Raw genomic sequence first — 12,995 nt, forward strand, 5'->3', positions numbered from 1 at the left:
CTGCAGGATCTGATTTCTTTCCGCAGGGCCTGTAAGACAGAGTTGTTCCGCCTGGCCTTTGGCTTGGAGCCAATTTGATTCCCTCCCTCCCTCTCTTTTTTCTTTTCCTTCTACTCCTGCGATGAGGCTACATTTTAATATTTTAATGTTCCATTATTTTAATGTTGTATTTTATTTTTGTTTTTAAGTTGTAATCATTCATCTTGTTTTTATTATTGCTTGTAAGCCGCTCTGAGCCCGGCCTTGGCTGGGGAGGGTGGGGTATAAATAAAAATTATTATTATTATTATTATTTCAAGCTGGGCCTTGCTATGCTTTGCGTCCAGGCATTCCCATTTGTCCTGCGCCCCTGACTAGTGACTACGGTTCCATGGCCCCATCGGAAGGGAGAACAGGGTGGAGAAGTCTTACTCTATACCGCGGGTCGTCCGGATGGACAGCGACCGCCACGTCTCCCAACATGGTCTCCGGACGGGTTGTGGCCACAGGAAGTTCCTCGCCTGCCCTCAAAGGAAGCAGAGACCAGACGGGGGGAAACAAAGGTGTTTTAGTCAGAAAGGTAGCGTTCCTGTGGGGTTCGTCAGCACACAAGATGGGGAAAAAAGGATGTAGCCCTGTGAGGAAAATGGGATGTCCATTTATGCTGCCTTATTTACTTACTGGATTTCTTACACACCCTTTCACCATAAGGCCTCCTCCACCTTTAACCCAACTGAGCAAAATCTTGGCCTGCTATCTTACACTGCCCAATAGCCAAGCTGCATCTCTTCCCGTTAATTACCGTATTTTTCGCTCTATAGGATGCACTTTTCTCCCTCCAAAAATGAAGGGGAAATGTGTGTGCGTCCTATGGGGCGAATGCAGGCTTTCGCTGAAGCCTGGAGAGCGAGAGGGATCGGTGCTCACCGACCCCTCTCGCTCTCCAGGCTTCAGGCAGCTATCCGCAAGCCTTCTGAGCGTGGCGGGAGTTCCCACCGGGCTCCGAAGGCTTGCGGATAACTGCCTGTTTTGGGGGCTGGGGTTGGGGGAAGCTCGGGCTTCCCCCGTCCCAGCCCCGCAGCTAAAAACAAAGCCGCGAGCAGCTTCTCCCAGCTGGAGAGGTTGCGCGTGGCTAAAGACATCTGTCTTGGCTTCTTTGCTCTTTGGGGGTGGGGGGGTGGGGAAATTCCCCCCCCTAAAAACTAGGTGCGCCCTATGGTCCGGTGCGCCCTATGGAGCGAAAAATATGGTAACAAAAGAGAACCAATCAATTGTAAGAGATTCTGAGGGTTTTTTTATCAATAGGTTGCCAACTGAAACATCCAAGAGTCCCAAGAACTGACTTTCCCTGTAAAACACAGCTGGGAGGGTATCTTCCACGTCTATGAAAAGATAGCGTGTCTCAACCTGGACCCGACAGCATTCGATGCCGCAGACAAAGCCTTGGACCAGGGAGATAAGGGTCCTTCGCATCTCTCAGCTGTGAAGCACAGTGATCTTGAACCAAAATCTCTCCACTAACCTACCTTTCAGGGCTGTTGCAAGGTTAAAAAGCAGGTAGGCTCACCTCGCCCCCAGTGTGGCTACCTTGAGTTTCTTAGGAGGAAGGGCAGGATTGCAAATGTGACGACAGCCTTCCGTTTGTTTATATGTAACGGAAGCCTTGAAAGAGGCTAACACGATTGAAACAGATGGAAACTCAAAATCAAAACACTGAAAATAGCAGTGAACATAGCTGACCTTAAACTGTCCCCATTCAAGTTCATATCTAGGTTATTACCAGCTTCCTCTTTGCTCCATGATTCTACTATTTGTAGGCCACCTTTCCACAGCTCAGGGTGGCTTACAACATAAAAAATACACCATTACAAAATAACAAAAATAGTCATAACACAATACAGTTGTACCTTGGTTTTCGAACAGCCTAGTTATCGAACATTTTGGCTCCTGAACAATCGAAACCTGGAAGTGACTGTTCCGGTTTTCGAACGTTCTTCTGGAAGCTGAACATCCGACGGGGCTTCCGATTGGTTGCAGGAGCTTCCTGCAGCCGATCAGAAGACGCGCTTTGGTTTTTGAACGCTTTGGAAGTCGAACGGATTTCCGGAACAGATTCCGTTTGACTTCCAAGGTACAACTGTAGATAAAACATTCAAAGATACACAACCAAACCAAACCATTTCAACATAAATCAAAAATAAAGATACAAAAATAAGCAACAGGAACGATATCTTGCTGCTGTTAACTCACCATCCTCTCCTTCCACTTTGTAGGCAAATGTCACCAAGACTCCAAACGGCACTTTGCCTTGGAGTCCGGGCACAGAGAGCTCCGTCCGTCCTTTGAGCTGCCTGTTCTCCACCTGCCAGGGACACCATCCATGAGTCACCTCAGTCCTAAAGAGCACCCCCTTCTCCCAGCCACCGCGTGCCGCCAGACTCCTCCCCACTCACCTCAATGTCAGAAATAGCTGATCGCAAGGCGCATGACCAGTTCACGAGGCGCCTCTCCCGGTACACCAAGCCCTGCTCATGCAGTCGCACGAAGGCCTCGGTCACCGCTTGGGAGAAGCCCTAAGAAGGAAAGAGCTGTGGTAATGGTGGAAGGAGGCAAAGAAACAAGGGTGGCAGCTATAGCCAGTCTGTAGCAGCAGCAACGATGATGGAAACCACAGTCTGCACCCGTTTCTGCATCAGCTTGCACATTATCAGCTTGCAAAGTCCACGGAAATTTGCATTATTTTCGTCCACCATTGCCCCTTAGAACACCCCTTTATTTATATTCAGATTTAATACAACAAAGTTAACGAAGAGGTAAAAGAAAAAGATATGTTGTTCTGGCAACTGTAACAGCATTGCTCATACAGTGGTACCTTGGGTTACAAACTCAAATCATTCCAGAGGTCCATTCTTAACCTGAAACTGTTCTTAACCTGAGGTGCGCTTTTGCTAATGGGGCCTCCCGCTGCTGCCGCGCGATTTCCGTTCTTATCCTGGGGCAAACTTCTTAACCCGAGGTACTACTTCCGGGTTAGCCGAGTTTGTAACCTGAAGTGTTTGTAACCCAAGGTGCCACTGTATTTACAATTGCAATTTCCAAAATGCTACCTATTTATATCTTTCTTGTTTCACGTAGAGACAGTACAAAAGAAGCAGAACTTGATAGCGCATCAGCAACCAAAGAAATCAACCACAGACTGACATTCCTATAACACCCGTCGTTACGTACAAACCACATTTGCATTTTCAGAATCTGCTACTCACAGAGTCCATGGTGAAACAGACTCTGTCCCAATCCAATGAGGCTCCCATCACCTTCAGCTGCTGGAATATTTCGTTCCCTTTCCTGATCTCAGGAGAAAAAGCGGAACAAAAACAAACCTTTTATGTACAGAGGTAAAAGGAAGAACAAGGAGGAGGTTTTTCTGTTTGGTTGCTATGCAAGAAGCAAACCTGCTCTTGTCTTAAGCTTAAGCACATTCCATTTTATGTAATTTCCACACACTCCTCAATCTATCCTTGGACCGCCCCCCTATCCCACTAATAATACTAATACTACTACTACTACTACTAATAATAATAATAATAATAATAATTTATTTATACCCTGCCCACCTGGCTGGGTTTCCCCAACCACTCTGGGTGGCTTCCAACTGAATATTAAAAACAATACAGCATCAGACATTAAAAAACTTCCCCAAACAGGGCCGCCTTCATTTAAGGCAAATGGCCTGAGTCCCTCAGATACTCACTCCTCTTTCCAGTTCCAGACCTCCTGGAGGAATTCCTCACGCTTGAGCTCTTTTCGGAGGACTCCCCTCTCCTTCCAGATCTTTCTTTCCACCACAGCCTGGCCAGACAACAGTAGAAAACAACGGGAATCTGAATGCAGCCCATGCAGGAAACTTTACTAGAACCCTACACTCTCGTTCCATCCCTCTCTAAGGCTACCATCCTAAGACGGCATGCTAGGAACCAAGTCCCATCAGGTAAAGTGGGACTTACTTCTGTGTCAGGAATGGGGAACCACACGATAGGAGCCTTTCCTGGTATGCTCCTGGGACCGCCTCTCCTGGTATGCCCTGCAGAGGACCTTAAGGTCCACAAATGACAACATTTTGGAGGTCCCAGGTCACAAGGTGGTTAGATTGGTCTCAACCAGGGCCAGGGCCTTTTCAGTACTGGCCTCGACTTGGTAGAACGCTCTATCACAAGAGATTAGGGCCCTGCGGGACTTGACATCTTTCCGCAGGGCCTGCAAGACAGAGCTGTTCTGCCTGGCCTTTGGTTTGGACTCAGTCTGACCCTTATGTTTCCCTCCCCTTATGGTTTTGATCTATGGGCTACTTTTAAAATGAGGCTGCATTTTAAATTGCATTTTAACCTGTATTTTAAATTGGGTTTTTTCCCCCTATTATGTTTTTACTGTAATTTTACTGGTGTTAGCCGTCCTGAGCCCGGCTCTGACTGGGGAGGGCAGGGTATAAATAAAACGTATGTATGTATGTATATAATTATTATTCTCACCTGAGTGGCAATCCCAGCATGATCGGACCCTGGAACCCACAGAACTTTATAGCCTTGCATTCTTTTCCTGCAAGACACCGAAAGACCACAACGCAGAACTCAGCAACTGCCCTGCTGCTAAACACAGTGCCCTGATGCCAGATCAGAACCAGAAATAGCATAGTCTCCCCCCCCCAAAAAAAGACAACATAAAGAGGAAGCAGATCCCAAACCTGTTTCCAGGTTTGGAAACAGCAGCAATTACCAAGAGTAGAAGAATGGCGACAGAAGGTAATGGAATATGCAGAAATAGCCAAACTAACAGGGAAAATTCGACAACAGGGAGAGGAAACATTTCAAAAAGAATGGGGAAAATTTATGTTGTATATAGGAAAGATAAGATGAAATAGTAAAACCACCGTAGAATTGGAAACAAACCTCATAACAGGAAAGATTAAGAAAAGTGATAGCTAATGAAAATAATAAGAAGCAAAATGCATAAGGAAACTAATATAACTAACAGTAGTGGTAAATGAATACAGACAGACAACAAGAATTGTATAAACAAGAGGACTTATTTGTTTATGGATACACTATGGACAAATATGGAAAATGAATGGACTGAAGGGCATCCTGATCAAAATTGCAGATGACACCAAACTGGGAGGGGTGGCTAACACCCCAGAGGACAGGATCACACTTCAAAACGACCTTGACAGATTAGAGAACGGGCAAAAACAAACAAGATGAATTTTAACAGGGAGAAATGTAAAGTATTGCACTTGGGCAAAAAAAATGAGAGGTACAAATACAAGATGGGTGACACCTGGCTTGAGAGCAGTACATGTGAAAAGGATCTAGGAGTCTTGGTTGACCACAAACTTGACATGAGCCAACAGTGTGACGCGGCAGCTAAAAAAGCCAATGCAATTCTGGGCTGCATCAATAGGAGTATAGCATCTAGATCAAGGGAAGTAATAGTGCCACTGTATTCTGCTCTGGTCAGACCTCATCTGGAGTACTGTGTCCAGTTCTGGGCACCACAGTTCAAGAAGGACACTGACAAACTGGAACGTGTCCAGAGGAGGGCAACCAAAATGGTCAAAGGCCTCGAAACGATGCCTTATGAGGAACGGCTAACGGAGCTGGGCATGTTTAGCCTGGAGAAGAGGAGGTTAAGGGGTGATATGATAGCCATGTTCAAATATATAAAAGGATGTCACATAGAGGAGGGAGAAAGGTTGTTTTCTGCTGCTCCAGAGAAGCGGACACGGAGCAATGGATCCAAACTACAAGAAAGAAGATTCCACCTAAGCATTAGGAAGAACTTCCTGACAGTAAGAGCTGTTTGACAGTGGAATTTGCTGCCAAGGAGTGTGGTGGAGTCTCCTTCTTTGGAGATCTTTAAGCAGAGGCTTGACAACCATATGTCAGGAGTGCTCTGATGGTGTTTCCTGCTTGGCAGGCGGTTGGACTCGATGGCCCTTGTGGTCTCTTCCAACTCTATGATTCTATGATTCTATGAATAACAATATATGAAATGGAAGAAAATAATGCGATAAAATTATATGTGATATAAAAAACCAGAAGAAGGAAGGAGGGAAGTCAGCTCTGAAGAGCAAGTATAAATGTAAAACAATATGCGTACGTGGAGCATCTAATTGAAAAACTAATAAAGATTATTGGGGGGGGGGGAGAGAGGAAGCAGATCCCAAGGACAGGGCACAGACTTTACAACATAGGCAGAGAACCTCAAGTTTGGGGGCCAAATTCAGCCCACCAGCCCTCTCTGCCTAGCCCTTGGCGCACTGCTGAGGCCACGCCATGATCTGCAACCTCCTCAAGCACTTTTGCCTTGCTGGAACATGTCCCTGTTCTGTAATAATGCCTCCCCATTTCCTGGACGGAGACAGGTGCCTATGGGGTGTGCCTGTTGAAACCTATGAATTTTGCATAGCCTGAACATAGCCTTCTGTACAAAAGTTAAGAATACTGGAATAGTTCTAAGTTGCATCAGGCCAATGCCACATCCACACCATGACATTTGGTGGAGGAACAGAGAGTAATATACCACTTTAAACAGACATGGCTTCCCCAAGAGAATTCTGGGAGCCCTGTAATTTGGGCTGTGATACATTCAAGACAGTGGACCCCTCTATCTAAACCAGTGGTTCTCAAAGGATGTGTCATGCCACACCCATGTGGCAGGAGGACGTGGCAAGTGTGGCGGGGAAGATTCAAGGACAATCAGAGAAACATTTAAACATTTCGGTGTAGTATAGTTCAAGATACAGTGGTACCTCAGGTTAAGTACTTAATTCGTTCCAGAGGTCCGTACTTAACCTGAAACTCAGTGGCGTAGCGTGGGGGGTGCAGGGGGGGCCGGCCGCACCGGGCGCAACATCTGGGGGGGGGCGCTCGCACTCGCAGCTCTCTGCCCCTACCTGGCTCACTCACTCTCTCTCACTGCAGTGCTGGCTGTGCGAATCCGATCCGAGCCGCTGGGTCACCACCCACTGTGGAGGGGGTGGGTGCCAGGCGTGCGGTGCGGAGAGAGAGCGAGGGACTATCTGGGGGAGGGACAGTGCAGCGGCCGCCCAGCGCAGCGCTGAGCGCGAGAGAGAACCACACCAGACCAGACCAGGCAGCAGCAAGAAGAAGCTGGCAGCGGCGGCAGGTTAGGGGTTAGGGGGCGCAAATTACTTGCCTTGCCCCAGGTGCTGACAACCCACACTACGCCGCTGCTGAAACTGTTCTTAACTTGAAGCACCACTTTAGCTAATGGGGCCCCCTGCTGCTGTCGCACCGCTGGAGCCCGATTTCTGTTCTCATCCTGAAGCAAAGTTCTTAACCTGAAGCACTATTTCTGGGTTAGCGGAGTCTGTAACCTCAAGAGTATGTAACCTGAAGCGTATGTAACCTGAGGTACCACTGTAATTTTTTATTGGCAGAATATATTTTCAAAAGGACAGCGAGAGCACCAACTGATGCTCTTATGACTCAAACACTGCTAGCAGTTGTTTCTTTTTGTTTTCCAATGTATTTCTTATCAATGGAAAATTCAGCGTGGTATGAGCAAATTTTTATTCTGACAGTGTGGTCTGGATAAAAGAAGTGTGAGGCCACTGCTTTAGACTGCCCATTGGAACCAAGGAAGCTGCCTTATATCAAATGTACGGGCTCTTTTTCATGAGCTGCAGACCCCCTCGTGCATATTTGTACAGTGGTACCTCGGGTTACATACGCTTCAGGTTACATACGCTTCAGATTACAGACTCCGCTAACCCAGAAATAGTGCTTCAGGTTAAGAACTTTGCTTCAGGATAAGAACATAAATCGGGCTCTGGCGGCACGACAGCAGCAGGAGGCCCCATTAGCTAAAGTGGTGCTTCAGGTTAAGAACAGTTTTAGGTTAAGAACGGACCTCCAGAACGAATTAAGTACTTAACCCAAGGTACCACTGTATACCTGCTGCAAGCCACTCACCCTTATATCTTAAGGGGCTTGATGGCTATAAATCTAAAAATGAATACATGAGCGAGAAACACGAAGCAGAAGGGCAGCCATCGGCTGCTGGAGGCAAGGTACCCACAAGACCATGCACAGCATCACTTACCAACGTACCAGAGCATCTTCAAGAGCCACGGTCAAGGCGTGGCCCAGGTGCAGGGACCCCGTGACGTTTGGCGGAGGGAGGGAGAGCGAAAACGTTTCTGGCTTCCGATGGGGCAAGAGGTGCTTTGGGAAAGAGAAACAGGAAGAGAGATCAGCCATGTCCAAGGTCAGAACAACCTGGTAGCCACTGTACCATCAGGGTACCATGGCAGAACCACTAATTTCAAGGTTTGGCAGAAAAAAGTAAGGGGAGACCTGCAGGCAAGTATCCAAAGCCCATCTAATCCCAGGATTGAGGAGGCTTTTGTGTGCAACTGAGTTAAACCCCATGATAGATGCAAATAATCCAGAGTTAGTGCATTCCCAGCAGGTGTTGGAAGTCATTGCTTGACAGCTGTAAGTCATCGGCTCCACTCTGCATCAAGGTGTTTTTCTTCATCTCTCCACCAAAACCTACTTTTCTGCTAACTTCAGCCCTTTCATTATTACATCTAGTGCTCCCCTGGGGTCAACATTTCTGCCATTCAGCCATCTGTCAACTCTCAAGGTTCGCCTGTTTATGGCACAACCCACATAAAACCACTTGTTTACAGCATCAATTTTTCTACCTGGTGCTCTGGTTTAAAAAATCCCTCCTTCACCCACCAGGAATACCAGGCAGCTTCAACATAGCGTGGGCTATACGAGGCAGGCAGCGGTGCCGAGGTATCTGTGGGGAAGAACGCAACAGAGGGTACCTGTTATTAAAGCAAAAAAACCAATACAGTGGTGCCTCGCAAGACGAAATTAATCCGTTCCGCGAGTGTCTTCGTCTAGCGGTTTTTTCGTCTTGCGAAGCAACCCTATTAGCGGCTTAGCGCTATTAGCGGTTTAGCGGCTATTAAAGGCTTATTGGCTTAGCGGCTTAGCTGCTAAAAGGCTATTAAAGGCTTAGCGGCTTAGATAAAGGGGGGGGGAGTGAAAAAAATCTCAAGACTCGCAAGACATTTTCGTCTTGCGAAGCAAGCCCATAGGGAAATTCGTCCTGCGAAGCAACTCAAAAACGGAAAACCCTTTCGTCTAGCGGGTTTTCCGTCTTGCGAGGCATTCGTCTTGCGGGGCACCACTGTAATGCGTATTTCCATTAAATCCCAGAACTGGCGTGTATAAAATGTACAAGGTGTGGAACCCAGCATTCTGAAACTGCCGGCTTCCCAACAGACATAGATGCAGGAGGCTATGGAAAGGGCAAGGAATTCTGTTTCCCCCACTGTTACCTTTCTTTTCTCCAGCTGCGGTTGGGATGTCGTACAGAACTGTGCTTTTCAAGGCTCGGCCCCTGGCTTGGCTTGGCGGCTGCTCCTGCAAAATACAGCAGAGACAAGATGGCTCCCAGGGCGGGGCTCATGCTTTTCCTCCGCAAGTCCTACTTGGAGAGGCCGAGTATCAGGGTGGATAGGATTTTTTTTAAAAAATACATTTTTTAACAACCACCAAAACACAAACAGTGAAACCCCCCAGCCGGCTGATACATTGGATATACAATATTCAATAATATACATATTCAATAATATTCAATACAGTGGTACCTCGGGTTACATACGCTTCAGGTTACATACTCCGCTAACCCAGAAATAGTGCTTAAGAACTTTGCTTCAGGATGAGAACAGAAATCATGCTCCAGCGGCGCGGCAGCAGCAGGAGGCCCCATTAGCTAAAGTGGTGCTTCAGGTTAAGAACAGTTTCAGGTTAAGTATGGAGCTGCAGAACAAATTAAGTACTTAACCCGAGGTACCACTGTAGTATCATATTCAAATTAACCATGTGTACACTTCTATATACCTTAACCTCTTTCCACAAGGTTTATTTAACTTTTAACATTTTAATTGCCCCAAATTGTTCAAACCTACTCAAATAACTCAACATCTTCTCAAACCAATCCTCCTCTTTCTCACTGACCTTAAACCCTTTCATTTTATGTATCTTCACAGTTAGGTATTTTAAAATTATAATATTATTCAGTTTTTTCCTCCATTGGTTCACCCCTAGCTCTTCTGCATTTTTCCAATTACTCGCTATAACCTGTTTCACTGCAATTACCAATTTTACCCATTTGCATTCCTCTTTTGTTTTTAACTCAGTACTACTCAGGGTAATAAGAACCATTGATTTAGTTATTTCCACGTTCCTTCCCACAATTCCCAATATTTCTATACCAATCTGTTTCCAAAATTCATTAACTAATGGACAAAGGGTAGATTTGATTTGATTTGATTTAAATCAATTCGATTTAAATCACAATTTAAATCACTAGTCAGTAAGACTTTATTTAATTTTTTTTTTTTTACAGAAATACTCATTCTTGCCGGCATAATCTTAATATTTACAACCAGATGAAGGTTTCATTTTTGGAATAATAAACTTGCACAATTATTACACAAAGATCCCAAGACTTGTGGAGTATTCTGCTCACAAGGTTGCACTTTCATTTTTACGGCTTCACACTTAGCTACTTGTGCAGATCTATTCCACTCCAAACAATCTATTCATTGAACCTCTAGGAACTTAACATTTAAGAGGTAAGGGGTTGATTCTGTGTATATAAATTTGCAAAAGAACAAAGGGATTAAGGGTTTTTCCTCAACTCTGTATGTTTATTTTATAACATTTTTCCTTTGAAGAAAAGGCATGTTATATCTGCAGACACAATTTCACACTTTTGAGAACCGCAAAAACAAGCATCTCATTAGAAAAACTGCCCCAAATAATCTTACAGAGACCTCTGGAAGAGCATGACATTGTGAATGGATTAATGGAATTCATTTACCGAAAAATTTAAACATTGCATATAAAGCCTCATGCTACATAATTAAAAACATACCCTTATTTCCTGATGAATAGCCTTTGGACTATAATGTAACTTAAGTAGAAAACTCTCTTTAGAAAGTTTTTACCTCCAAAAGCATTTTATTTTTAAAAATCCGATTTAAATTTTAAAAATCCCATTTAAATTTTAAAAAATCCGTTTTTTAATTTTTTTTAAAAAAAATCATGACTTTTAACAATACTGCTGAGGATTGAACTGGAGATCCTCAGCATTCAAAGCAGATGCTCTCCCTCTGAGCAACGGCCCTTCCTCACTCAACTCTCCCCTATTAAATAATTAGCCAAAGTGGGGACATCCACGTCTCTGGTCCTCCAAGCACCGTCTCACCTTGGACCCAGCAAGCAGCCCAGCTTCGATGGCCTCCAGCTTCTCCCGCTGCCGTTTCTGTTTCTCTGCCTTATTTTTCAGGTGGGGCGTTTTCCCTGCTTGGCTATGGAGATCCATCGGGTTTCCTTCAGGCTTCCTCGCTTGGGAGTAAGACCTCCAAACGCCAGGCGCCCCCCAGCGCCTCTTCTCAGCCCAGAGAAACAGACGGCAGAGAGAACACAGGTGCCGGACAGGCCCAGAATTGTACTGGGGCAATGGCATGCTTGTAATTGGACGCATTGAGTTCTCAGGCACAGTGGGACGAAGAACACCTCTCACAGCTACCTGTCTTGCAGTGCCATAAGCTCTCTTTTCCGTCTTTGCACAGTGGGTAGGTGGAACCTGCAGAAAAGAAAACCAAGCAAACTAAATGTTTATTGAATATATGAGGGGAAATTCCGTACATTTGAAAACACAAGACAGCATCAAGATAAATTCAGCATTGTAAATAAGTTTTGGTGGATGTAATAATGTAATACTGAATGGTTTAGCTCACGGGTTTTCAACCTGATCCCTACCGCCTACTAGTGGGCGTTTCAGGATTCTAGGTGGGCAGTAATGGGTTCTATGGCCAGGGGTCCCCAAAGTAAGGCCCGCAGGCCAGATAAGGCCCAAGGGACTCGTTTATCTGGCCCGCGGCGACCCCCGCCACCCGCTCTTACCGGCACTGCGCTGTGCGGCTGCCCACTTCCGGGTCAGAGGAGCATCGGAAATAGCTTGTGCGCATGCGCAACCGTTATTTGCGCATGCGTTATTTGCGATGCACATTCGGGTCGGAGGAGGCCTGTGCACAAGCTATTTCTGGTGCTCCTCCAACCCGGAAGTGCACCAGAAATAGCGTGTGCACACGCATATGGGCACGCGCTCCCCTGCCCTCCGTGCGATCAGCGCTGGAGACACCGGCCCGAGGCACGGTAAGTTTGCTGACTTATGGCACAAGCTATAAGCACCGGTGGGCGGTAAGGAAATTTTACCATCAACAAAGATGCCTAACCCTCTCTCTCACCCAACCAGACAGAAATATGACAATTTTCTGAAAAGTGCACTCTGCTCTCTGCCATCAGACAGACATCTGAGGACACCCCGGTATAGGGAAGTTTTTTATGTTTCAGATTTCCTTTTGGGTGAAGACAGGGGCAAGGCAGGTATGGAGTAATTCTGCCTTCTCTTTGTCACCGAATAGCATTTCTCCATCCTCTCCACGCTGAGGACCTACACTAGTGGCCAAAATTCTGGAAACCTTTTGGGAAAAGTGTATTTCCGAGGATTGATGGCTCATAACACCTGATTGGCTCTCTAAACACCCATGCTCACTGGCTACACTCAAATGAAGGAAAGCTATTGCATGCCAACCTAAGCAATTTGTGCTTCCCGTTTCTAGTTATTTGGCTATAACATTTGATAAAATACAGATAATTGAACAAACTTTGTTGCATTACATTCGTCATTAAATTATCTTCCCATTGATATATAGTTTTATGGTATTACTCCCCCCCCCAAAAAAGTGGTGCTATCAAGTCATCAAACCTCAGAAATACCCTTTTTCCAAAAGGTTTCCACAATTTTGGCCACTAGCGTGCTTGTTCTTCCTCTTGTTTCAGACATAGCCTGTGTATTTCAGACACAATGAAATACAATATAAGATTTGTTGTTGTTGTTTAGTC

At 45.7% G+C, this 12,995-nt stretch overlaps 1 protein-coding gene across 3 annotated transcripts in view; it reads right to left on the bottom strand.

The window, feature by feature from the left end:
* The window catches only part of VARS2 (valyl-tRNA synthetase 2, mitochondrial), a 38,352-nt gene that overhangs the window by 24,716 nt on the left and 641 nt on the right, over positions 1-12,995 (bottom strand). For 2 of the 3 annotated variants that reach the window (XM_080991619.1, XM_080991618.1), the window contains exons 2-11: positions 11,293-11,673; positions 9,356-9,440; positions 8,708-8,808; positions 8,101-8,222; positions 4,506-4,572; positions 3,731-3,828; positions 3,243-3,324; positions 2,433-2,552; positions 2,230-2,341; positions 412-500 (exon numbers count right to left, since the gene is read on the bottom strand). In XM_080991619.1, the coding sequence (XP_080847745.1) occupies positions 412-500; positions 2,230-2,341; positions 2,433-2,552; positions 3,243-3,324; positions 3,731-3,828; positions 4,506-4,572; positions 8,101-8,222; positions 8,708-8,808; positions 9,356-9,440; positions 11,293-11,571 (1,155 nt within the window). In that variant the 5' untranslated portion in view covers positions 11,572-11,673. Of the gene's footprint in view, positions 1-411; positions 501-2,229; positions 2,342-2,432; positions 2,553-3,242; positions 3,325-3,730; positions 3,829-4,505; positions 4,573-8,100; positions 8,223-8,707; positions 8,809-9,355; positions 9,441-11,292; positions 11,674-12,995 lie in introns of those variants that run through there. The other variant, XM_080991620.1, reaches the window with a different exon arrangement.

The sequence above is a fragment of the Podarcis pityusensis genome, assembly GCF_964106645.2.
Source record: "Podarcis pityusensis genome assembly, chromosome: 2".
Classification (NCBI taxonomy): Eukaryota; Metazoa; Chordata; class Lepidosauria; order Squamata; family Lacertidae; genus Podarcis; species Podarcis pityusensis.